Source organism: Merops nubicus, unplaced genomic scaffold, assembly GCF_000691845.1.
Source record: "Merops nubicus isolate BGI_N331 unplaced genomic scaffold, ASM69184v1 scaffold4252, whole genome shotgun sequence".
Taxonomy (NCBI): Eukaryota; Metazoa; Chordata; class Aves; order Coraciiformes; family Meropidae; genus Merops; species Merops nubicus.
In genome coordinates this window covers 83,315-110,374 of record NW_008592700.1, presented here as the reverse complement: position 1 = coordinate 110,374, position 27,060 = coordinate 83,315, and the positions used below count along the sequence as shown (strand labels likewise).

Sequence of the window (27,060 nt, the reverse complement as noted above, 5' to 3'; positions counted from 1 at the left end):
TTCTTTTTGGGGGGGTACTTCAAATTTTACATCAGTTGTCAATCTTTGGTTATTCCTGAACTGCTCCAATCCAAAAGGAAAGGAAATAAAATACAACTGTGTTGATCTTGGATTTGCCACTTTTATCCTTCAAAAGAAATTGAAGAAGTCATGCGCATATGGCAATGAAGAACCATCACAGAAAGGGATAGCATGTTACACAGGAAATATTGACAGATATGCAGCAGATATCTGTCCCACTCATGGCTTTTGCTCTCTCTCTTCCTCTCTTCATTCTTCTATCTCAACAGCCAGTCCTGTTTCTGCTTTCTTCCATCTGGCAGCTCTCAGAATAATCTCACCCACCTGTTAAATGAGAGACCGTCAAGTTAAATTTACAACAGGGCCTGGAAACAGGATGCTACAGAAAAGTATTTTAATTAAAATCCTCTAATTGAATGCATGCTTCCTTGTGAAAAGGGAGCTGCCAAGAAGGGTCTGATGTCACCACCTCTACCCCCATTTGCCACGAATGGATGGCAATTGAAACCAGCTCTCAAGGTGGAAAGAGGGAAGGGCGTTTTCATGGAGTTTTCCAGGGTTGCCCTTGCAGTGCCATTAGATGGTGCATTGGAGGTTTGCCACTTGACCAGAATCAGAGCTGAAGATCATACAACAGCTCTGTTACTTCTGGTCGGGCACTTTGCAGAGTAACAAGCTGCCACACGTGTGTAAGTATCAGGCAGTATCTATGTGAAACCTGAGCTCTGGATAAAAATATGACAAACGTAAAGCCTGCCTCTGACATGGAGATCACCATTGCACACACTCTCCTGGGAATGCTTCACAATCCACTTTGCTGGGCAATCAAGTGGAATTTTAAGACCTGGTTTACTGCTGGAATAGATGAGTGAATGGAGAGCAACATTTTGATGTGGAAAGAAAGATGGAAAGACACAGCAAGAGAAAAACGTCTGGGGTTCCCATTTGGAGAGTCTGGATAGCCATGTCTGATGCTCCTGGACAGGGCAGTGGATCCCCATGAGGATGCACTGTCAGTATGAGAACTGCTGCAGAGTATTAAATACAGCATTAATATGCTAAACTGTAATTGCCTGGTAACTGCTCAGTGTGTGGAGTAACAGACTTGTCAAACAAACAAGAATGGGAGCCAGAAGGAAGTATTGGGGGAGAAGAGGGAATTAGCAAGTGCTGTAGAACTGCGTCACTGCAATGTAACTCTAACTCTCCTAAATACTATGCAAATCCATCGACACTATATACTTCCTGTAAGCATGAAACCTCTGATTTTTATTTCCTTGTTAGACAGTAGTTAACTGTTATGAAAAGAGAGTTACAGAGACTAAAATGCACAGTACATGCCTCTATCTAAAGGCAGAGTAATACTACTAACAATTCATGACATTCTGCAATATTTACAGGTTTTTCCATTAAGTTGCCCGCAACACACGGAGGGAAAGTTTGGCACCACTGCATTTCTGCACCACCAGGCTGGTAAAGGTCATTTCCCAAGAGCCTCAGGTCACAGAAGAGAAAAGTTCCCAGCGCCCTCAGGTGTTTGCCAGCCCTCCTTCTTTGACAACAGAGAATCCTTTCATAAAGCACATTCATTTTATGTTTCAATATATGCTTCATTTGTCTATTTAGAAATTGGAAAATCTTACATCCCCTCTTGAGAAATCTGGCAGGCATGTTTGGCTCATGCTGGGAAAGCAAAACCACTGGCAAAACCTGCAGCTTTTGCTAAAATTTAAAAAGTATAGTTCAAGTGCTAAAGGTATTTTGAACAACTTTTGGGAATGCTGGGGACTCAAGCATAAAAGAAACAGGACCAAAGAAAGAGCAATCTTTTTTTCCACAGTAAATTCTAGGGAGCAAGGCTGACTTCCAGAGCAATGGTACAGCACCCCAAAACAGTAGGTAGATCAGAGTTTTAGGGTAATGGAGAACAGAGAAGCCAAGATTTTCGTCCTTTCAGCTTTTTGAGTCTCACTTATATACTAGTCAAAAGGAGAGTAAGCTTAGCAGCAGCTCTGAAAAAAGTGTTATTGAGTGCAGTAACAGTTTGTACACCAGGAGCACTATTTACCTATTCTTCAGCAATTCTCATCACCAAATGCACTCTGAAAAATGCTCAAGCATTTCCTTGGTGATGAGGAGCAGAGCTGGTGAATAAGAAGTGCAGGGCCACTGCTGCAGATGATAGGAGAGAGTAGGGTCAGGGGTTGGAGGGAAGCTCTTGGGATGGTTTGGAAAAACACTACTGACAGAAGAGATTACTATTTCAGGCAGAGCTCAAAATGAATATTTGTATACACATAGCAGCTTAAGCACCCAAGATGGTGAAAATGTCCCATATATATTACCATGTTTTTTTAAAGGAAAACCTGATGAATACGATCCACTGCATGAAGAACAATTCTAGTGCTTAACTAGTGGACAGAAATGAAGAAATGCTCCTAAGAGACTGAAAGCATCCATAACAACATTACTTTACAGCTGCATTAACCATAATGAGCTGCAGAAGGTATTAAATGAGCATGGCAGCAGGGTTCAGATCCTCAGCTGATGAAACATTTTTGTAGTTTGCAAAATTTGCATTTTGCTTCCTGCTAAAAAATCTCAGGAGTTGGCAGGCATACAATGAAATATTAAGATTCTGCCTAAAATCCTTTAAGTAATCTGCAGCACCAGGAGTCTTCAGCTAGTCACTTAATTTGGACCATATGAACCTCATGAGTCATTTTCAAGCAATCAGAAGGTAACAGTTCAAGAGCAAAAGACATCAAAATATAGCTAGTGCCATACTACAAGCCTTACACAGGGTACACACTGAGTGCCAGGAATATCCTGTCCTGCCCAGTTGTTATCAGGCTGTTGAGCTGATATATAAAAGACAGAGAGTTGTCACTTGCAGCAGGGGTCAACAAGAATAACCAAGCTCCAGAGCAGTGACTATAAGTAGGATAGTCAGTGTAACTCTAAAGGGAGTTTTCAAAACAGAATAGAAGATAGGAAAGGGAGAAATAAACAGAGATCCAGAGAAACTAAGACTGAAAGGAACTTTCCTGCAACCATTTAGCCTTTCCCTAGTGCTCATTGTGGGGAAAAGCTACATATGAGCAGTTGCAGAGACTGTATAAGACCAGGCTGCTCTTTTGATGAACAAACACTCACCTGCTTCAAGTAGTGCCCAACTGAGGAATTGTCTGCAAGGGAAAGTGAATTAGGTCAATGGACAGTTGTTTTGGGTCTCCTGTTAAAGCTCAGCCCGGTGCTGCAGTTTACCTAGAAAAGCAAAGGGATGGCAATGAAAGGCTTTCTAGTTGCTGGATGCTTGTAAGAGACAAATGCTGCCAACATGCAGTGATGCTATCTGGCTCCCTTCTTGTGGCTTTTGGCAGCCTCAGTAATTGCAGCCAGCGTCTGAGAAAGTCACAGAGACTGAACTTGCTGTTCACTTCTTGAAGCTGTCACTCCCAGTTGGGTGTGAGGCCAAGATGTGTGGCCAGAATCCTGTGTGGGTCTGAGAAGTTGGTGCTGTCTTTTGTCAGCCTTCATCAGCTCTTTGGGGACACAGCTCCAATTTTTAATGCTGCCAGCCTGGTATGTCTCACTGGTCTGCTGACCATTTTCAAGGAAAATGTTAATCACATGTATTAGTTACAAAGAAAAGATTGTAAATTCCAAGCCACTCAGGTTTGTAGCATTGTTACTGGCACATTCTGAAGCATAAGGCACGTCTGAGTGTGCTGGGTTTTACCATTGGCTAAATGAGTGTAGTATTTTTATCAAGTGTTGCATTCTGCAGATGTTAAGTCTTTTAACGGAAGAACCCATCTCATGTGAGTGCATCTCTGGGGATACCACAATGTCACATAATAACACAAACCAGAGATATGGGCACTCCAGAAGACCCTGGTGAGGCCCTGGAAGTCACTCACATTGTGAACGATCTGTGTGACAGCACTGAATGGCTTGTCTGAAGGTGAAAGTCTCCAGACTGCATACAGCTGCAACTGGATTTGTGCCCACTGCTAGAAGATATTACAGAATCATAGAATCATAGAATCCTTTAGGTTGGAAGGGACCTCTAAGATCATCAAGTCCAACCATTGAGCCATTAGGGCTCTAAAGTCCTCTGCTAAAACAGATCAGAGCTTGAACACTTCAGGACGTTTGATGTCTGAAGAGGGCACAAGCTTTTTCCATTGCTTAGCAGTTTCTTACCTTTCTCCTGGAAGTGGGAGCCAGCTCCAGAGGAGTGCTCTGGACCTGTTATTCCCACCCTGCAGCTACAGCCACCCTTCCTTCTGTCTATCCAGGACTATGCCCTGAAGTGACTGGTTTTGGAAACCTGATAATGTAAGGCAGAATTCTAGGTGGAGTTCAGAATAAGGGTTTGACTTTTCCCCTAGCCAAAGAGACACAGAGCTGTAATGGCAGCCTGCCTACACTGGAAATTTTGTCACATACTGTAAGTTCCCAGATTACTTTGGTGGCAGCTATCTGGAACTGAGCTGTGTCACTGCGTCCTGGAAACTCCTTTAGTTTTCTTTGTGCTTTTGATAGGTAATGAAGAGCTGGGTGCTCCCAAGCCCATCAGTGCCCTCAACAACTCTTCTTCTAAGTTGGTTCTGTGCTCTGAACTCAGACTAACTCCTTGACAGTCATGGCCAAGAGCAGGGAACCAGCATGAGCCAGATTGGACTAAAGCTGCAACTGAGACAGACCGAATAATAGAGCCCCTAGACTCACACCATTCTCAACCAGTTCACACCATATCTCTGCTTCCCTCTTAATGGAGCATTACACTGACAGCCCAAAAGAAAGGCAAGAATGGTGAATCACACTGTTTTAGAAGTGATGTCTAACTCTGAGCAACTACATTGCCTTCTCCACAACCAATACTCCCATTCCTTGCCATTTGTCATAATCAATTGACAAGCATGCCCAAACCTATGTTGAGCAGTCAAGCAAGAAAATGTAGCAAAGAAGTCCTCCCTACTTTTAGTAGAGCATTACTCCATTAAGGCTTGATGTGCTTTAGAAAATGCATTCAAACTGGGATTTCTGAGAACAGGTTCTCACCCTTCCTGGAAGCCCAGTATGTGCAGCAGAAGGGACAACCAACTTCCAAAACAGCTGAAACTTACCTACCTTGAGCCGTGCACTGAGTTGTGTGAACCCACAGCTAGTCGAAGGAAGGGAAAGTATCCCACCTCAGGCACTACTGATCCCAGAGTCAGTACCCCCTGCAACTCCTCCAAATCCCTTTTGCATAGACACTGATTTAAGCATCGAGTAACTAAACACGTGGCTTTCATTGCTTTTACCTATTTGTTCCTTTTAGTGCCCAAAGGGACATTTTCACAACTCTTGACTTATATGCGGTTCTTTCAAGTTCAAAATAACAGCTGTCAACCCTACATAAAACATGGGCTCCATTTCCTGCTCTTCCCTTCCCTGGAGAGGAAAGAGTTGCTGTTTGTCTCTCTGCTTTTCCCCCTCTTCTACTGCATCCCTCCCAATCTCTCCAAGGCTGTTCCCTTGCCTGTCTCACAGTTTTCCTTACTGCTGCGCTCCCCTCTTCTCCTCTGCAGCCCTTTGCTGTTCACATCCTCACTCTGGACCACTCTGTCCTCTCTTCTTGCTCTGTTATATATTTCTCTGTGCTCCTTCCAGCCCACCCATGTTGCCTGCATTGGTTTTGGCCTCTTTCCTCCTGCAACCTGGACTCTCTTGTGTGTCACCAAGCTGTGACCTTAGCTAACTACAGCTCTCCATATCACTCTCACTCCCTACCCCTGATAATCAGGTTTTCCCTAATTTCCTCCCTGGCTTTCTAAGAAGGTGTCCCTTCCCTCTGCCTCTCTAGGTTCATTCTTCTCTATCTGTAAGTGGCCTGCCAGCCTCTTAGAGGATTTCATTTCCAGTAGCATCCAGACAGTGGAAGACTATTGGGTATGTTGGCTGAGGACTGGCTCAATCCAAAGTTACGTGGCATGACTGCTCTGTTGGTCAAGAGTCTGACAGAGAATGTTTGAAGATGGAGTTGTTTTAGATACTGTTGATTTGTGTCAGCAGATCCTGAGGAGAAAATATCAATATTAGATAATACAAAACTCACTAGGACGACGCCATCTCTCTCTTGTTCTTTTCTGGGGCTCTCTGCCTTCTTCTGAAGGTGGTTCATCCTTTCCTCTGTCCACAATGAATTTTCATTTTCTTTTTCCTTACCAGTTTTTTTTCTCCCTGGTGTTCAGATTATAATGAGGGATAAATTAATTAAATTGGAAGCAAATGAAAATGAGCCTTTAAAAATATGCTCAAAAAACATCCAATCACAAGTACAGAAAAAGCTGATCTTGAAGTGACTGTACAAATCACGGAGAAAGACTCAAAACCAAACTGCATGTGAAACTGCAAATGGGGCAGAGAGGGGAGCAAAAGGAAAATGCATGACAAATCCACATGAAGTGTCCCAGACAGCTTTTGTCTGCATAGAAATAGTTTTATGAGATCCTCTACAGAAAAAGGAACAAAAAAATTAAGGAGTTGAGTTCAAAAGATCAGGTTGCATTTTCATTGATCTCAGACTTGTAAGAGCTGCCCCATCAATCACAGTTGCTTAAAAATTCCTATTAATGGCCTCAAGTGCTGGGGCTGCCCATATGGTTCATCTTTGTAACATTTGGGCATCTCCCTGGGAGCACTGTGAGATCTGTCAGTGTCAGAGCCAGACACTCTGCGCTCATCCCGACATTCCTACAAGTGGTGTAAGGAGAATAATTATCACTACAAGACTGAGGAGCTCCATCTGATCCAAGAAAAAATGCATCAGCAGAGGACAGGAAAAGAATAAAGAACAAATAATTTGGCTTTTGGAGATACTAGAAACAACTGCAGGCTGGGGTAAAATTCCCAGTGTGTGTGGTCCAAGAGGTGTATGGGACAGCTTCAAGCCAAGGTGCTGCATGGCATTGCACAGAAATAAACACTTGTTTGCTCTTAAGGAGCTGAGAAGAACAAGGTTGGTGAAGGTTTTCAGACTGGAAAGGAAAATTAAGAGGACAATCCCCTAACATTATACTAAATTATATGATTAACACCGTCATAAGCTGGAAATCTTGTCAGGTACAACCCAAGCTTATCTTGTCCTGAACAACAAAGTCAGATGGTGGTAAATCACTGAATGGTGATTTTTAGACAGAGCTCTGTAAGTGTATAAGACAGGAGCTGTGCTTCTCACTTGTAGCTCCCCGTGGGGAGTAGATGTACTTTTACTGAGCTGAAGACTGGCTGCAGGCTTTGCGACATGGACATCCATATTAATATGGAAAGAATATTAGGAATGTGCTTGATGCTGAGCGCATGTTTAAGACTTTCCCCTATTCCAGAAGATTATCTCATCTAGCCAAACCCACTTGGTAACCTTAATGCCATCAGTTTTCCTTAGAGACAATTCAGAACCAGAGCCAAAATTCAACAAACAATGTCTCTCTAAATGGCACACTTTTTTTTTCTTTGCACTGTAGTTTCTTCTTTTTTGCACTGGGAAAGTTGTCATGCAGATGGATTTTTGAACTGGATCTTCAACACAAGCCTACATTGGACTTCAATAGCACAAAAGTGACTCAGAAATGTACACTGAAAACAATTGTGCTGCAGCCTGACTTTGGTAAGATTTAGAGCATTCTCTTTGCTGCTGTGATCCCAGAAGCTGAGTTGAGTCATCCGAGGGCTCTCCTATGAGGAAAGGCTGAGAGAGTTGGAGTTGTTCAGCCTAGAGAAGTGAAGGCTCCAGGGACACCTTACTGCAGCCTTTCAGCACTTGAAGGAGGCTTACAAGAAAGATGGGGACAGTCTTTTTAGCAGGGCCTGTTGTGATAGAACAAGCAGTAATGGTTTTAAACTAAAAGAAGGTAGATTTAGCCTGGATATAAGGAAGATATTTTTTATGATGAGGATGGTGAAACACTGGAGCAGGTTGCCCAGAGAGGTGGTAGAAGCCCCATCTCTACAAAGGACAGGCTGGGAAGGGCTCTGAGCCACCTGATCTAGTGGCAGATGCCCCTGTTCATTGGAGGCAAGATGACCTTTAAAGGTCCCTTCAAATCCAAACTATTCTATGATTCTATGGTCAGTATAGTTGGACAGTTTTTTAGAATCTGAAATAAACTTCAGGGACTGGCAGATTGCTGCTTTAACAGTTAAACTTCAAATGTGAGCAGGGTCTCATTTTTTCACTATGTGCTCACTCATCTACTCTTATTGAAATGGTATGAAGCTGCATCAGGGGAAGTTCAGACTGGACATGAGGAACAGATTCTTCACTGAGAGGGTGGTCAGTCACTAGAACAAGCTCCCCAGGTTGTGGCATTAAGCCTGACAGAGTTCAAGGAGCATCTGGAAGATGCTCTTAGTCATATGGTTTATTTTTAGGTAATCCTGAGAGGAGCAGGGAGTTCAGCCCAATGATCCTTATGGGTTCCTTCCAGCTCAAGACATTCTATGATTCTGAGCTGTGACAGAGCAAGTTAGAGCCATTGATATGGCCAGGACATCCTTTGAGTTTGCAGTTTTTCTACATAGAAATCTGCAAGAGGATAAGAATATTCACAATCCTTACTCTGCTCACTCTCCTGATTTGCACCCAGATGAATCACAATTTATTAAAAAAAGGCAAAACCTGTAGCTAAACAAGGCCAATACAGTATCACAGAGTGACCACATCCTCTCAAGCTGCGATGAGAGTTACATGGGATGCAAAGCTTAGGTGCTGCTCACACTGGGCTAGGGCTGAACAAAAGTCCACCTCCTGAGGTCTGAGCAGAGACAGTATGAGTAATGCTGTGAAAAAAGTCATTGCTGCAGAAGTGATGCAAAGGAGGAGAGCTGACTAACAGCATCAGCCTTCACTCCCAAGAGAGCCTGCTGCAGCAAAGTGCTTGAAAGCAGGATTAAAGTTAAACTTGTTGAACTGAGGTTTGCTGTATCCTGTGTGTGCAGGGATCGTCTCTGGTTTTTCATTCCTTGTACACACACACACGCATGCACAATTCCACTATAATCAAGCTGTTTGCAAGCAAAAATGCTGAATTTCAGTGCACAGTCACTATTTCATGCATTTTCATCTAGTCTCCCTTTTCTCAAATGTTTATGCATCAAATTTTTGAGGGGCCAGGAAAGGTTACTCGCATTTTCTGGACATCTTTTTCTTGCTGATTCTACAAAGTTTCTTTCTTTGTAGCTTTGAGAAACCACTCTGATTATTTTACCTTGGCCAGTTTGATCCTGCTTTGTGCTTGCAGGAGCAAGAACACTTCTTCTGGTGGCTGCTTCAGGATCCCGGCAAGATGCCATAGTCTGTGAGATGAGAAATGGTGACTTCATGAATAGGGAGGAAAAAGAGGGGGTGAGAATGAATTTTTGGTTTTCTACTTTTAAATCCCATCAGGCTTTGTGTTTTCATTTCAAATTCTTTCCAAAATACTGTATCTATTTTCCTCCAAGATACTATGACTGAAACGACTTTATACTTTGCCTCCACTGATTATTTTTCTAAATAGAAGTTGTCTTCAAAAGGGTTTAAAACTCATCCAATAAAGAGCACCCAGAAATATATTTTTTAAAAAATAAGAAGATGTAAGTGCTGTAGAATCAGGCTTGTCACAAAAGAGTTAAAGTTCCTTATACATGGCCAAGTTAAATAAGACCAGGAGAGACACATGTTCTCCCCCCAGCACCCCCTGAACTCTGGGGTGTGGGCTTGTGAAATGCCTGGGAGGCAAAGTTGGCCCCCATTGTGTCTTGTTTAATTTGGCTGCTTGAGGCACTCACTTTTTTTGGCTCTTCCTACAGCTCTCACACCTTCCTTTAACGTAAATGGCCGTTACATTTTCAACATGCCTTTTCCCCAGTCCTCCATACCATATTGTTTGGACAACTGTCTCTGTTTCTCTGCACACCTTCACAAGGCTGCTGGCACAGTGCTGTGTTTATCTGCACACAGAGGGAAAGCAAAATCAAACTGAAGGGGACCATCAGCACAAGTACTGTGTTTCCAGGGGTGCACTTTTCAGTTCTGCGTGCTGGTAAGGAGCGGGCAATTGTGCCCGGGAGGCTTCTGCTGGCCAGAAGTGGGACTGCTCAGGAGCAGCACGCAATGGTCAAGTTTTCCTGCCTGTGCAACCCACAACTCTTTGCAGCCTCAGCTGGAAATTCTTTCACCATTGCCTTGCCATGGGTCGGTGATAAAATACTAAGCTTGCTCCCACTAAGCCTGCATGTCTTAGTGATGTTGCAACAGCAACGTGAGAAGTATAGCTCACACTACCTATGCTTGGTGATGTCAGTCATCACACAGAATACTCTTCCTCCCATCAGACTTAAATTTTGAAAGTAGAAATCGAGCAACGTTACCTCTAGCACGGTAGTAAATTGGCAAAGATGGGGACTTTGACATCACCTATACCAGTGATCACCATTTTACAATAAATGGACCAAAGGCTGGTGTAAGGTATCCATGGGCAAGGACACAGCTTTTGTTGAGTTTACTGTCTGCAAAATGGGGATACACTGCCTTGATCAGAAAGGAAGACACAGGGATTACATAGTTATTCTCTAACTGCCTTAGCTGTGGAAAGCTGGGGAGATCTTTTCAAGCGCTATCCCAAAGAGGATGTTACAGGTATTTTTCTGGCTATATAAAGCAGCAAAAAGTCTCTTAAAAATTAAACATAGAAAAAAACTCAATGGAAAATCTGAAATTATGTTTTGTTGCTATATGAAAGTCTCTGTTTAGACATAAATAGCCAACAAGCTTGCTGAAAAGCAGACAACTCATTTTCACACTGAAGGAGGTCAGTCTTCACTTGCAGCGTTAGAAATGTGTTCACCCTGAAGTATTTACCTGCCTGAAAGGGCGAAGCCCAGAGTGGATAAGAAAAATGCAGGAACAGGAGAAAATCTAGTTGCTGAGACCAGACCATGCATGTCACTGGAGACTATTTCAGGGGCTGCTGGGTCAGGGGATTCTGTGTCTGGGGACAGCACTGAGGACAGATCTTACATTCTTTCCTCTGTACACCACCAAAATAGTCCTAGAAGAGAGGCTCCTGCTGCAATGCCTCTTCAGGGATTGAACACCAGCAACCAATAACATTTTTCTTTCCATTATTGCTGTGAAAAAAAAAAAAAAAAAAGTTCCAGAAGGAAATCTGAAAAAGTGCAGTGAGAAGCCAGGAAATGGATGGCTGGACACTTTGGGATTGTTACAGGCAGCTCTGGTTCAGTGAGATTTACTGGGCTGCCGCTTTGCTGGCCTTGGAGATACATTAGAAGATGTTATTTAGAAATCATAAATAATCTCATTATATTGCAGCTGTTAGCATTCTGGGAAACAGGGATAAAAGTAGTGGAGAACTGAATTAAAGAACCCCCCAGTGGCACAATTGTGGCAACAGCTGAAGGGAGAAAAAAACGCAGATATTATGGATGGATGAACCTAGAGAATTTTTTAGGTTTGGATTCAAGCTCAATTGAAATTGTGAGCTCGCTGCTTGCCTTGTAGGGGCAACTCATGGATGCTGTATGTTTCTCCTGCTGTTGTAGAATTGTTTGACTTAAAAATGGAAAAGAGCCTTAGCACTGGGCATCTAGTCTACAGCCCACCCAGGACTGCTCCTGCAGGACTTTTCTGAGCTTTAGAGCTGTGATTCTGCTCCACAGCTAAATTCAGCTTGTCAAGATACTTCACTTGTTACTCCTTTTGAATTTCCCTTTTCTTGTATCTTCTCTTCACAACTTGTATATGATGAAAAGTAAATTGTTGCTGAGATTTCGTGTCAAGGGGTACCAATCTGCCCCGAACATGTCACATTGATTTGTGTATGGTTATGGTTGTATTTCATAGATATTGCTCATTGATGCCAATGCAATGAAAACTGAATGGTCTACCAGCTTAGACCTGAAAGAGATGGACATGAGCAGATCCCTTTACATCAGGTATCACAGCACACTCACACACTCACAAGGTGAATATGAGCTGTATATTAGAAAGAAAAAGGCAAGGAACCAAGGCCATATGACAGCTAAGCCTTGCTCTCCCTCTCTGCCCCTCTCACTTTTTACTATTTATAAGCCCTAGTTGACAGGCTGAACTATAGTCATGTTAGACAGCTGTTTCCAGCCTTACATTTCTCCTACACCATTATAGAACCTTTCCACCATGTCCTGAGTGGTGGAAATCACAGAATTATTTAGTTTGTTAGTTTGGCTTTGTGCATAGTTAGACCTGAGACAGGTGCCAGGGTCTTCACTATTCAACAAAAAAAACAGGTATGATAAATCAAGAATCCTATTAAACAGGTTTTTAACTCTAGAAGTTCTTTGAATCAGATTGTTTCCTTCCCAGATCATGACAGTGATGGAAAATGTTTCCCAGGTCCCCTGTTACAGGGACAGACAGCTGAGATAACTCTTAACACTTCATGGTGTTTGTGTTACCCTAAATCAAGAAATAGCAATTTGGTACAGCATAAAACCTTCTATATTTGTTTACGGACAACACAAATTCTATATGCTTCTAATTGTGAATGTTTAGTGATTAGTGGCTTGATACACTTAGCAGCTATAAACAGTGCATACAATAGTATATCCCATGTAAATAACAAATTAAATACAGCGTGGTTTATGTTTCCGGAGTTCAAAGGCTGATTTTTTTCCTGACATGATTTTTAAATTTGCAGTCAGAAACTAGAGCATCACAATCTCCTTTGGACTAGATCAAATTCTCCATTCAAGAAGGAGGGCAGTTTAACATTTATTATCCAAAAGTATCTGAGCTATTCACAGAAAATCTTTACAGACTTGATGTTTTCCGTTTTACTATGTAGGCATGGCTGGTTCTTTTAACTTGGGATGTGTACACTTTATTTTTCATTTTTATGTAGGTTTCTTCAGGCTAGCTCAACCTCCTTTTACATAATCTTTTATTCCTTTTTACATTTTTACCCTCAGTTCACAAAATTTTTACATTAGTTCCCTCTGGTCTTCTGTAAAATTTGACTTTGTAATGTTCACAGATTTAGGAGTTGGAGAATTTTATGGGTACTGCTACAGCTGTAGCAACTCATGTAAAAAAGGTGCAAGAACATAGAGAAGTGGAAGTGACTTTTATTTAGTTTTCTAAAAAAACATGACACTGTCAATGCACACATGGGACTCATAAGCTCCCAAATGTATGTCTCCAAGTATTCTGAGCAGAATAACTTGCATGCAAGGAGCAATTGCCATCAAAACTTCATCTTCTTTCTCTTTGCTAGTGAAGATGCCTTGTGTTTTGGATGGGTCTCTTCTATGTTTCAGGAGACACAGGTATTGAGCTTTCACTTTGGAGTCCTGATTAATTACTCATTGTAAATCTTAAGTGACATTGCTGCATACAGATCTCCTTCAGTCTGAGCAGCTTCCTAGTAAAGCTTGGCTTCTTGTTGGGGTTACAGCAATAGAAATGGCACACATGGTGTGCTGTAGTCTTGCTGCCATTCTCCCATTAGTGGATTGCAGGTTCTCTGCTGTTGAGTCATCTGTGCTGTGATTTTGGTGTAAGCAATACATTCCTCAGTGTTTACCAGTTTCACTGCTGTTGACCCTGTCCTTGGCTGCCAGTACTGGCCATTCATTCAGTCTTTGCTCTCATGTCCCTCTAGTGCTTTTGCAAGTACATATGTGTTCGTACTTCCTTCTAACTAATCTGGATACTGCTGTATATGTACCTTTGCATAGCAACGTAACATAGACCATGGAATACAGGCTGGCCCTGGTTTGGATGGTTGGCAGGCTGTACTTAAGTTTATGCTGGGTTAATTGCACTGCAACTTGTTCCAGCTTTACTGGGAGAGGCCGATGCAGGTAATTACATCATGTCTCAAATCACTAGACCATGTTATCTATTTAATATAGCAAACTGACTGCAGTTTTCCTTTGTGCCTGTTCCTGGGCCAGTTACACCAGCTTAAAATGCAGCTGTATTAATGTAGAATTACTTGACTGCATGCTAAGGGAGATGTTATAAACCAGCTCAAGTGGGAGAGGAACTCGAGGCCATGTCAACCCCTCCTGCAGCTCCCTGGGCATCCCTGATTCTTACAAAGGAAACACTGGGAAGGTGGTGAACACCACAGCCTGTCCCCAGGGCTGTCATGTATGCAGTCTGAAGGGAAAGCCCTTCCCAGACACAGGTACCTTCACAGAGAATGACTAGAAGTATCCTGTCCTTTTGGCTGAACCAGCACCACCCTCTCCAGCATTCTAAGAGAAGGGTTGGTGCTCTCTGCTCACAGGACCATTTGAGGCAGTTTTTTGTCTCTGCAGTACTGCTGCATCCAGTCGGCTGGAAAACGGTGCCCTGAGCACAGTGCTGGATGCTCAAAGGGAGACATGGCCTAACAGAGCCTAGGACTGCTTGTGAAAGCATCCAAGGAGAGCCTGCAGAAGTCACTCTATCTCAGCAAAGAAGGGCATTATCCAGCTGAATGTCAGAGCTTCCAAAATGCTCAACAAATTTAGAACATTACTGGAATATGAACAGCATCTGTAGCAATCTGAGCAACATCATTCAGCCAGTGTAAAATTATACAGGCTCCTAATCCTTCTCCTCCACAGCATGCAATGAGTTCCACACTGAGTCAGAAAAACAGACGAGCTCAGTGCTCCAGAGATAGACTATTGCATAATTAACTCTGATGTGGAGGTTTATTGCTCCTCCCTGAATACACCAATGCTGACCACTATCCAGAACAAAAGCCATGCTCATCACTTGGCTGCCATGTGAACTGCTCTTTTCCAGTCTAGTCCTTTTTTCAGACAGGCTGGGATTATTGGAGATTTTTTTATCATTAATTGGGGTTGGGTTTTTTTGTGGAAAGGAGCTGACATTTAAAGTAGAGAGCTCTATACACTGCTCCTGCCATTTGTGGTCATGTTACACTTCTGGGATGACAAGCAACTTTTACTGACATGGAAAAAAAAAACTTGAAAAGAGATTCAGGGTTTTTAACTGTATTCTATACAGTTTCCTAGATATCAATTACAGACAAATTCAAAGGAGCAGTCAGAAAACTGAGTGAACCACTTTTCTGGTTGAAATTTTGTGGAGCAGCAGCAGGCTACACAAACCCCTCCCAACTGACCAAATAGACAATTGCATAATTAACTCTGATGTGGAGGTTTATTGCTCCTCCCTGAATACACCAGGGCTGCTGGGTTACAGACCTGGCCAAAACACCTGGTCCTTCAGGCTGCTTCTCTAAACAAGAAAAAGTGCTGAAAGAGTCACATGTTCCTTGGATGGGAACTAGCTTATTTATAACAAATTACCCTTCAGCCACACCATCACCCTCCTCACTGAATTCTGTCACTGCTTTTATAGCTGCATTTCTAGTGCATCTGCAGGATGTAATGGGCATACTCAGGCATTCCTCTTCCCAGACCTTATATGCAATTTCATGTTGTTTTGTTTAGAACAATGCCCAACAAACAACATCTAGAAAAACTCATCCGCTAGTGCTAGTCTACCATGGGACGTGCACTCTGAGTCAAGGCACCTAGCTGTGTTGGGGAAAAAAATCCAAACTGAACTGTTGTGGGTTTTGTTTTTTGGGGGTTTTTTTGTTTGGTTTTTTTTTTAAATGACAAATGACTATCTGTCAGCCCATCAGTAAAGTTCCAGTCACTATGTGATAAATCAGCCACATGACCAGATCATTCGATGAATTTTTGATGTGGTATATTTAACATAATGTCATGGGTTGTGTGCCTTCATTTGTATTTATGCTTGTGCCCTGAGCATTTTACTTTAGCACATAGTACTTACATTCCCTCCAAGAACACTATGTCACACTGGAGTGCAATGTCTTGGTATTACTGAGCTGCACTGATCATGGTCATGGTAAATATTTATGTCCTGTGTCTGACAGTGTGTTAAGGAATGAAGCTCAATAAACTCTGCACTGCTGACAAACCCACTCTGATTATTTTTGCCTCATCCTTTTCATTTCTGTAACAAGTTGGCAGGTTTGCATGTGGAACAGCCTGTGCTGCAAGATGAAGGAGCTCCTATCATCAAGATTTCCACTACCTTTCCAGGCATTTGGACTGGGCTTTTAAGAAAGGGTACTTCTTCAAAGAGGTACATGATGTTTCACCTCTTAAATTTGCAGCATCTAACTGGGAGATACAGAGCCTTCTCTTCTCCTGGACTGGAAGTCAAATGCCTAAAAAGGGCTAAAAGCAAATGGGTCAGTCCAGGAGTGGTAGAGTAAGGACCCTCTGTTTTCTGTAGCTCTTAGTACATCCTCTGTTGTCTAGTAACATGCATATGCCAGATGAAACTTGGGGTGGGGAGCCACGCATGCAGGATACCTGTTCCTTGTGTGGCTGCTCTGAATGAGATGTCACACAATGGACTTTCCTGCACAGGTTAAATGAGTGAGGGCCGTGCTCTATTCCTTTGTCTCTTCTAAAGAAATATGTGAAAACTTACCTTTGCAGCTGTGACCACACTATCAAAGCTGCTTATAGTTGGCCAAGGGGTTCAAATGTTCATGGTGAAGTAGGGAAGAGGAACCCCACAACTGCCTCTGTTGCCCTGACACACGTGGTTTGCAAATGAGCAATCAATGAGCTCCTGAATGAGAGCATGACCATTCCAGGGAGGCACTTAAGCCCTGTGGTTAAGACAGTCACCCAAGGAAAGGGAGTCTTCCAGGGGTGGCTGCTGCGTATACTGCAACCCCGGCTGCCCACCAGGCAACCTGGTCCCAAGTGGATCTCCCAGACAGGCCCTAGTGCTTTTCTCCCATCACCTCTTCTCTGGGAAGCCTCAGTAAAAAGTGGCAAATGGCTCAGCGCCTTGTGTCGCTATGGGGATGGTAAGGGAGAAGAACCACTGCTCTACACAAGATATCTCTGACATACCTGGGTCCACTTTCAGGTCAATGTTCATCTTGTGTTTCTGGGGTTGTCAAGGTCTTAAGCAGGTTGTCTGCTTGGAGGAGAGTTATCCTGGAAGGATTTCACTTGTGCACCTAACTGAATACCAAGTAAATAATTTTAATGTGCTTTAGCCTGTTATTTTTTACACTGCCCTTTAAACATTGCTTTACTTTTGCTTTGCACAGAGACAATCAAGGAAAAACGTTTACTGGTTTTTGTTTTGGTGTTTTTTGTTTGTTTGTTTGTTTGTTTCCCATTTCACTGTGAGTTTGTTTTTAATATTCAGAGACCATCAGTGTAACTTTCACACAGAGTCATATTTGTGCACTTAAAATTTTACACCTTGGGACAGGGAAGCCTCTCTGGTTTTTTCCCCTGTTCTTTTTTAGTCTGGACACTGACTATTCTGATCCTGAATCAACAAAACACTTAAACATATGCTAAGATGAAGGAATAACTATCTAGCTAACTAAGCTCTCTCATTTTTTTACATGTGCCACATAATCACTAAATAAATATGTCTACAAATATGGTCAATAAATGCTCTCCCTAAGGTCTGTAAGTTTCATACTGAAAGCAATTGGATGGATTAACATTATCTCAGCATGCTGAAGAGCTTGGCTGGATCAGGGACAGGGTGCTCAATACCTTGAAGACTCACATTGCTAAAGAGTCTGGGTGATAATTTCAAGGCTCTTCCCCACTACTACTAAACTGCATGGAAACTGGGTTTCCAGTTCTCCACACTGACATTGAAGGTTGTGCTCTACATCTAGTAAGTACTAGTAAATGAGAAGCTGGACATGAGCCACCAATGTGCAGCAGCAGCCCAGAAGACCTGTCACATCCCGGGCTGCATCAAAAGAAACGTGACCAGCAGATGGAGAGAGGTGATCCTGCCCCTCTGCTCTGCCATGGTGAGACCTCACCTGGAGTCCTGTGTCCAGCTCTGGAGCCCCCAGCACAAGAAGGATGTGGACCTATTGGAGTGTGTCCAGAGGAGAGACACAAAACTGATTAAAGGGCTGGAGCACCTCTCCTGTGAGGAGAGGCTGAGGGAGTTGGGGTTGTTCAGTCTGGAGAAGAGGAGGCTCCAGGGAGACCTTACAGGAACCTTCCAGTATCTGAGAGGAGCCTACAAGAAAGCAGGGGAGGGACTGTTCACAAGGGTTTGTAGTGACAGGACGAGGGGTAATGGCTTTAAGCTAGAAAAGGGTAGATTTAGGTTAGACATTAGGAAAAAGTTCTTCAATATGAGGGTGATAGACCACTGGAATAGGTTGCCCAGACAGGTGGTGGAGGCCCCATCCCTGGGGACATTCAAGATCAGGCTGGATGAGGCTCTGAGTAGCTTGATCTAGTTGGAGATGTCCCTGCTTATGCCAGGGGGGGTTGGACTAGATGACCTTTAGAGGTCCCTTCCAGCCCAGACATTCTATGATTCTATGATCTGTCTTTTGCTTTCTTCAAGATTAGAAACATATATTTTGTTATGGAGAATGATTTTGATTTTGTTGAATAACATTCTCTTCTTAGCTAAAATAGACTCACTCACAAATAAATAAGAAAGGGCAATCTAATGCAAATAAACAGCAGAGGAAATACCGGTTCACACAACATACTATTAACCTGTAGAAATTGTTGCCATAGCATGGTGTCTAGCCCAAAACACAGAAAACATCAAAGCACAGACTGAAGAGTGTTTCTGAAAGATTCTGAAAGGCTTTAGAAAGGCTATAAAACTCCCTGTTTCAAGATTAAAGCAAGAATTAATTATTAAGGGTAAACAGAAGACAACAAGGAGAGGAACAGATTCTCTCCCACCCAGAGTCCATCCAACCCTTTTGAGCAGCATCCATGGCTAGTCACAGTAAAAGCCAGAATACAGTTGGATAGAATAGGCACAGAACTGAGAATGGTATTGGTATATTTATCTTCCTCTGTAAAAATAAAAAAATTAAGAAATGAGTGCAGAATTTATCTTTCAAGTTCTTCCTACCTTCCTGGTGTTTTTCCAAATCAGAAAAAAAAAATAACATATTGACACAAAGAAAGTTGTAAACTCTGCAGCCATAACTTAGCCAAGTTTAGGGGGGGCTTCAGCTTCCCCACTGCTTTCAGCATTGAGGTCTCAATCTCATTTTAGAAGTGTAGTGCAAATGAAAAATGGACACATACCCCAAAATGACATTTAAAAATGAGAAACAAATTGTGCTGTTATTTGTATTTTCTATATTGACCATGAAAAATAATACTGTAGAGCTTTTTATTAGACTTTAACAATCAAAATAACAACTCTAGCTGTCAGTAAGACACCCTTCCTGTCAAGGCAGGCACCTTACAGATACCAAGCACTCAATTTAGAAAGCTTCTTGAGAAGATAGAATTTTTATTTTTATTGTAATATTGTCTGGACTTCACAATTTAGCACCGTGTCTTCATTTCCTCTGTTGTGCAAACACGCGTGACAGTATTTTGAAGCTGACTGTTTCTAGAAGACCACTGAGGAAGCCTCAAAGACAGAGAAAAACACAGAGGGAACAATTGCAAAGATTTATTTAGCGCATTCTGTGCTTGGCACTTAGAAACAAAGTTCCGTGCATAGGGCAAATCTTTATACACCTTTTTCTTCATACATATTTTACATACCATTTTTATTGCCCTCTTTTATATTCATAATATCGAATCCCTCACTAGGCATATAAATACATTTATCTACAACACCTCACAACAAATCTCAATAATATCTGTATTCTGTTACTTGGTATTTGCATTTTCACACAACTTAAATGCATAGCTTGCACCAAGCTACAATTGTTTTCTTATTTTTAAAGGTTTTGGAAAAAAAAAAAAGAAAAGAGAAGAAAAAGAAACAGAAAAGGAAGATGTCAAAAGGCAATGATCTATTTGGTTAAATAGAAATCACATGGCAGGCGGGAGGCTGGTGAATACTCAACCTCACTGTTACTGAAATGCTAATGGTTTTCTATGGCAACTCTTGCATGCAAGGTGAGGGAGGCTGGCTGCACTTCCGTACGGCAGAACTCTCTTTCCTCTTTTCTCTTTTCACTCTTCCCTGCTATCTCAGTCTGGACAGTTTCCTCCTTTTGGGTTGAGTGTTACGGGACACATGTTGCCCACAAAGGCTGTCGTCCGTTCAGTTTGGGTGCATCACTTTGGGTCACATCAACAGGAGCTGAGCCCCACTCTCCTCCATGTATCTTTCTGAAGATAAGTCCCTGCTTATGTCACTTGTGGCTTAAAACTTTTTTCTCTCTTCTTTCTCTCCCATCTCTGTCTGCAGGCTGGGTGCTGGTAAGCTCAACCCTCGCAAAGAAACCACTGTTCGGGTAGAGCCATGGTGAAAATGCAGAAATCTCTTTGGGAGGAGAAGCTCCAGCCCAGCAGTGCCATTCCTACGCTACAGTGGAAGAAGACCCACAGGCAACTGTTGGCTTCTGAAATGGGCTGAGCCACCCCAGCAGTGAGGAACGGTCTGGGAAGGGGAAGGTCTTTAAAGCTATGGGCAGTACAGCTTCAGAGGATGAAGCGTTGGGAGACTGCCCTTCTTTGGCACTCAGAGGAGACAGCACAGGGGCATGGCTCCCTCCATGCTGAGAGCTCATACTAGCTGAGAGTTAATGCATAAATGGTGTATTCAGCTGCTTCTCTCCAGCTTCTCATTGAAGTCATGCCCTTCTCTCTGCAGTGTCCAGAAAGAGCAGACATTCCGTGCCAGGTCTGGAGGCCCTGGGCTACAACAAGCTGCAATGGCTGTCAGTCAAGGATTTCCACAAGGTTGTGTGGTGCACACCTAGATGTCTTATGTTCTTATTTATCATTACAATACTAGTTCCACTATAAGTTTGAAGGCAAAAAGGCACTGGGGTGGGTTTACCCCTGGAAACGATGAAGGTCCGGCTGCCTTGGAAGCCAAGGAGAGGCACAGCTTGTTAGACCATGTGCACAGACATCTGTGAGGAGGAGCCCTGAACCGCACCATACTGTCTGTTGTCACAGGCGTTGGCCGTCTGCTGGTTGCCAGAGGGAGGGCTGATCATGTGCATCCCGTGATCCATCCCTGTGGAAAGGTATTGCCTCTCTCCGAAGGCCCCACTGGATGGGGAAGAGCAGAGTAAAGTGCTTTGGGAGGTGGTGAGTTTCTCTGGGCTCGCTGCCAGCCTAGGGGAAGCAGGGAAATTGTATCCATAGAGGTTGTAGGGATTGTGCAGGGAGAAGGCATTGTAGGAGCTCTGCTGCATGTGGCCACCACCAAACATGTGTGAAGAGGAGGAAGTGGAGGCAGGGTTGCCTGCTTGCATGACATACTGAAACTGGGAGCTGGGGAAGGACCCCAGCTGGCCGCTGTATGCCTCCATCTTGCTGTTGCTGGGCAGAGAGGAAGGGTTTGGCATTGCTGAGATCAAGGATGGAGTCCTTTGAGGCATGAAGGTTTCAGAGGGCTGCGAGGCAGAGGCGGTGCTGCTCTGCAGCCGGTTGTAGCCCCCCTCGCTCAGCCCTGGGTAGCTCTGCAGGGCAGCCATGTTGCTTCTGGCACACGGGGGATAATCAGATAGGTTGAGGTTGCAAAGCTGACTCTCTCGGCAGCCAACGTTGAAAGTGTTGGGGGCCAGATGAAAGGCTGGAGGGGAGCAGGATGGAGAGAGAAGATGAGATGAAGCAGAGGGCGATGGAGTCCCCGTGCTGGAGGTGGTCGGGGAAGTGCCTGTGCTCCCTCCTGCAAAACAAAACACACAGGAGGATGTTCAGAGCCTGGGATCACATCTGCAAAACGAGACGGTCTAATTAAAAAACAGCTTAGTTTAATAAAGAAACAAGGGTGGTAAAATGGCTGCTGGAAAATTCAGTCTTTCTTGGCAAGGGCCCTCATTTTATTAATAGCATCACTTGGTATTAAGAAATCCTTCTGCTTTTTTGTTATGACTTTGTTTTCCAATGGAGGTTTTCTTCGCTTTTAAAATCGGAGAGGGAAGCAAGCCTGCCACAGAGCAATCCAAGGTAGTGGGAAAAGCTGCAAGGAAACATCACTCCATCAGTCAAGAGATCTGCCATTTCCAGGCATGTTTATCTAGTCCTTTTTTTTGGGGGGGCTAAAAAAAGTAATTTCTCTTCTCTCCTGGGCAGCAGGAAGACCACCAGTCAGTGAGCAGCTTATGGCCCCACTGCAAACATGCTCTGTCATCTGCTTAGGGGGCCTGCTGCAGGAAGTGGCTGAAAGCATGTTGGCTTTCTGCACCATTCAACAGTTTTTTTCAGATGGCTCATGGTGCAGTGGTATTGATTTAAGCCAGAAGTAACACTAAAGTGAATGGACACAATCTCAAGCTGTAGCCTGTTCCATAGAGCAGAGAAAGGAGATGTGTCAGGATTTTCAGTCATATGCTTCAACTTTAAAAAGGATTCCATATGTTGTATCACTGGTATTAACAAAATATTAATATGTATGCATGTCAGTAGTATCAATGTGTTTTATAATATTTATGCTATGGACAATAGAACTGATGATTTTGCACAGCAGGGATGCTCTCATGTTCTGAACTGGAAAAACAACACTGTGTAATACTACCAACAGCAATAACAAACTGAAAGTAAGCAATATGAAGAAGCTGACAGCATAATTTTGAGCTTGAGAAGGGATTATTTATAAGCAAAATTCTGAGTTAGGGGAAGCTTCTTTGGTCCCTCAGGAAAATAATTTCTCTGTTTAAGGAAATATAATTTTCTGGTGTGAAACTTTTATTTTTTCCCCGTTTGAATTACTCTCTTTATATGAGATCCCATTTTTGCATTAAGGCTACTAACACTGGAGTCTCTTGTAAAAGAAGCAGAGGTACTGGTGAAGAGATTTGACCAGGAGATAAGTAGAACCAGAGGAAATAGTAAGACAGTTGATGAGGGAGCACTTTGGACAAGCTAGAAAATGACAGGTGAGAGGCAAAGGGACTGGAAAAGAGAGTGTTAAGAGTGGGCAACTGAAACTTATCAAAGGCAGAGATTGTACATTGAGGATCAAAAAGAGACAGCTTTCTCTTGTGTTGACTTGTGAAAAAAAAACCAGCAGGATTCTGAGACCAGTTTAGGTCTGCTGCAGAACTGGGGAGGAAATGAATGCAGTGCTCCTTGATGAAAAGAGAATAGGTGGCCCTAATGGTTAAGAGATGCACAAAAAGACAGGTTGTGTCAGTATATGATGGTGAAAATGTAAATGAGATTACATCTGACTCTTTCTAAAACATCTAGGATAATATGGAATGGGATATTAGGGTGAAAATGTAGCTTTGAGGCACTAACACTTGGGATATTTTTTGTGCTTTGTTATTGTTTTGGGGTTTTGTTTATTTGTTTGTTTGTGGGTTTTGTTTGTTTTGTTTTGTTTTGTTTTTAAATCTAAAGCCAGAAAAAAGAAGAAAAACAGCCTTTGGTAAGCACAGTCTGGAGTGGCTGCCGTTCACCCAGGCAGCATCAAGAAAAATCATGTTTCTAGGTTGCTGAGTCAAAGCAGTCATTCCCATTACCAACCTTGGGGAGGAATGCTTATTGCTAAATCATTAACTTTTTTTATCATTCATTCAGAAACATAAAAGAGAAGCATTGGATCAAAATTCTATTAAAATTAATGGAAAACTTGAAGTTTCAAATGGCATCATGAACTCTCTCTATTCCCTTCTTGACGACACCGGAATGCTCAAACATGCTAGTGCATCTTAGCTCCAGAGTTCAAAGACTTTTTGTGTGAATTTCTGATTTAGCATTTCTTCTAAAAGGTACAATTCCCTGGTTCATTCAAAGTCTCTGACAGACAATCTATGGCTAATTTTGTTGAGGTAAGCTAAGATGGTACCTCCTTCAGCCTTTCTCCCTGTCTCTCTGTAGCCAGTTGTCAATATTGCAGCAGGGTCAGCAGGAGGGAATTTTTACCTCTATAAGTAGTTTCATTGCAAAGTCAATTTTAGTTGACATTGCTGATAAAAGTGAGACTAAACCTCAGTACACAACTACAGATGTACATTTTCCTTTTAGTCCTGTACTAAAGAAGGTAACCTCCAACAGAGAGGGCAGGCAGACAACTGAGTCCATGTATTATCACTTAGCTATCAAAGCCTGAAATACAGAGGTCACATAATCACAAAACCAATAAATACAGCACAAAGTGAGGTGCTGCTAACCCACTGTAATCCCACACTTGATTCTCTACACCACATATTTAATGAATAAACTTCAGACAGTGACTTAGTTTCTGATAGTGTCTGGAGAATAAGTAAAAATACATATGTATATAGGCATGAGCATTTAATGATATGTTTGAAATAAACTATGTAGAATGATCTATTAACTGCAATGTCTTCATTCCAGTCTTCCTTTTCCCCATAGTTAACTTTTAAAACCTATGCAAGAGAAGAGCACATACCTTGAGCATTAGGCTTTAAATATCTGCTAAGGAGTTATGATTGAGTTGTACCCATAACTGAGACTTGGGCCTCACAGGGTAAGAGCAAATAGTGATCTCTGATTAGCAATTGAGAGGGTTGCTTAATGGTTCCAAAACTGAGGACTGCACATTTCAGGTTACCCACAAAGAGGGACTGAAGTGATTCTGCTCTGAATTATCCCTATTTGCAGGCCAACAGAAAAACCCTGAAGTGACAACACAGCAATTAGGAAACAAAGTATAAAAGATTTTTTTTTCTTTTTGATTATAATTTTAAAATGATGAGGTGAGAGATCTATCAACCAGAGCAAATGCCAGACCTGGGCAGATGCCAACCACAAGCACAGGACACACAACACTTCTGCTGCAACAGAGCATAACACAGAAGCCTGAAGTTCCTGATCATTTGCAGAATAACCTTTACACCTTTAAGTGGAGCAGGAAACAACACAAAGCAAGGCCAGTCTAAGCTCACTCTCTTCAGAAGGCAAAGAGCTCCACTCTGCTCTGAACAGTATTTCTTATGCGTCTTTGCTGGCAGTACTAAGTATCAGCCAAACGCAACCTGGCCGTTTGTGAAGTTATAACTTGGACTGTAGTTGTTACAAAGTCAGCCAAATACCCCCAGAGATGGCAGCAAGCCCAGCAAGCACATGCGCACTGCGCTACAGTCTCAGATATACAGATGTGTATATCCTTTTAATGGAAGCCACGGATACAAACCAGTCTAGTTAAACCGATACACAATGCTATGTTTAGGTCTGGTTTAAGTCAACTGAAACCACATTTAAGCAAGACGAAAATGAATCCCTCAGTAATTCTCCTCTGTTCATTTTCTTTATCCACTGTTCCCCTTGGAAATATTTGCCAACACCGACAGCATTTACCAGTAATGTCACATTATCTCTCACCTGCATCCTTACCATATTCCCCAAATGATTAATTACTATGGTGACCAATCTGCAAAAGACCATTTTTGGTTCTGCATATATTAGTCCCACATATGTGTGGTTAGCAAGCCAGATTTGTATAACATAAAAGGTTCACAACCTCAAAGCCCCCTCCATTTTATCTGAACCCTGCTTGGCATGGCAGATGGAAGTGTTTGTCCATGCAGCGTCCTGCCATTATGTCCAGGGCTTAGCCAAGCACTTGTGCCATCCCAAAAGGAGTCTGCTCTCTGTCTGGGCATACAAGAGATAACTAAGTCAACTTTACCAAAGGGACAGGAGTGTTCCTTAAAACACTTGAAACAAAAAGTGGAGAATGATCTAGTGCAAGAAAGGTCAAAACTGGACTGACAAGAAATCATTGGTAAGGACTGGGGGGGGTGGGGAAGAAGAATGAAATCAGGATGGAAGATAGGGAAACCCTGTAGAGAGGGTGGGATGTAAAAGCAAACCTTCTTCCTCATGCTGACATTCCCTCATATGACACCATATAAAAATGTTGGCTGGGTGTCAGTGTCAAATACCTACTCACAAGGTTTAGGGGAGAAACTTCAGCTTCTCATCTAGGTACAAATATTAAAAAAAAAATTCTTCTCAAGTAGCTTATTGCTGGTCTTCTCTTGCTGGCATCTGTGTTCTTGTAAGCCTTGGTAATCGTACTCTCTCTGTATGTTCCAAATAGATTCTTGCTTTTTCTTTTACCTAGACTGAGCTTGTGTTACACACAATTTTAGGGTAAACTGCTAGCCCAAACATACCCAGACCCCGGGTATGACGTGCCTTAAAATGAAGGGCTGGAGTATTCTTGAAGCATTCAGCTTGCCAGGATGTCTGAAAGGCAATGAGGACCTCTTCCTCACAGGGCAGGTCACGTAGAGAACTTCTAACACTGCAGTGCAGATGGAAAACACATCTGCCAGCAGCCAGCGTTAGCCAAGGGAGCTTTCTGGCAACAGAAGATAGCAGGGAGAGCTTCAGTGCCAAGGGAGTCTGAAGCAACTGTGCATGGAAAATTTTCTGAGATCTCTCTTATGAATGACATCACACTAGACAGTTGACCCACAACTTATTCCAGCCTCCTTTATCTGAAAGGTGCACATAAATCACGCTCTGGACTCCACTGCAGCATATTTCCCTTGCTGATGTTTTGGGCATCAGTTGCTACTATCACCTGCAGTAGCTCTGCACAAACCTCTCAGTCCTTTAAGTCCTTGCTTAGTGCAGAGGAGGACAGCAAGTGCAAGTTGAAGCTACAGTCAGGAAACCTCAACATAAGTGCCATGCCCTGCGCAATGGCAGAGTCTCATCAGACAGGAAAGAGCTTTAGACTAGTTTGGACACCTTGACCACTGCCATTATCTGACCACATCCAGCAGCCTGCAGCTCTTAGCATGGTTGGGCTCAGACACTGATAACCTGGCATGCACCATCTCACTAAGAACAGATGTGGCTCAGGGTCCTCAGAGCCTGTGCCTTGACTTTCTAACAAGGACAGGAACCCCAAGGTGATTTGTCTTAAGATTTTAAATTTTGTTGTGTCAGTCAGCATCAAGTTGTTATTCTTTGAGTGCAAAAACTTCCTAAACTGCTCAGCCCACTTCCACCTACAAGCAGGTTTGCCTTATCATGGCCACAGATATGAGCTGCAGGTTCAGCATG

The 27,060-nt window shown here is 42.8% G+C and overlaps 1 protein-coding gene across 1 annotated transcript in view; it reads right to left on the bottom strand.

The window, feature by feature from the left end:
• Nucleotides 1–20,923: 20,923 nt before the first annotated feature.
• Nucleotides 20,924–27,060, bottom strand: part of TBX15 (T-box 15) — a 38,503-nt gene continuing 32,366 nt past the window's right edge. Inside the window, exon 7 of the mRNA XM_008935219.1 lies at nt 20,924–21,739. Within this exon, the coding sequence (XP_008933467.1) occupies nt 20,955–21,739 (785 nt within the window). The 3' untranslated portion in view covers nt 20,924–20,954. The remainder of the gene's footprint in view (nt 21,740–27,060) is intronic.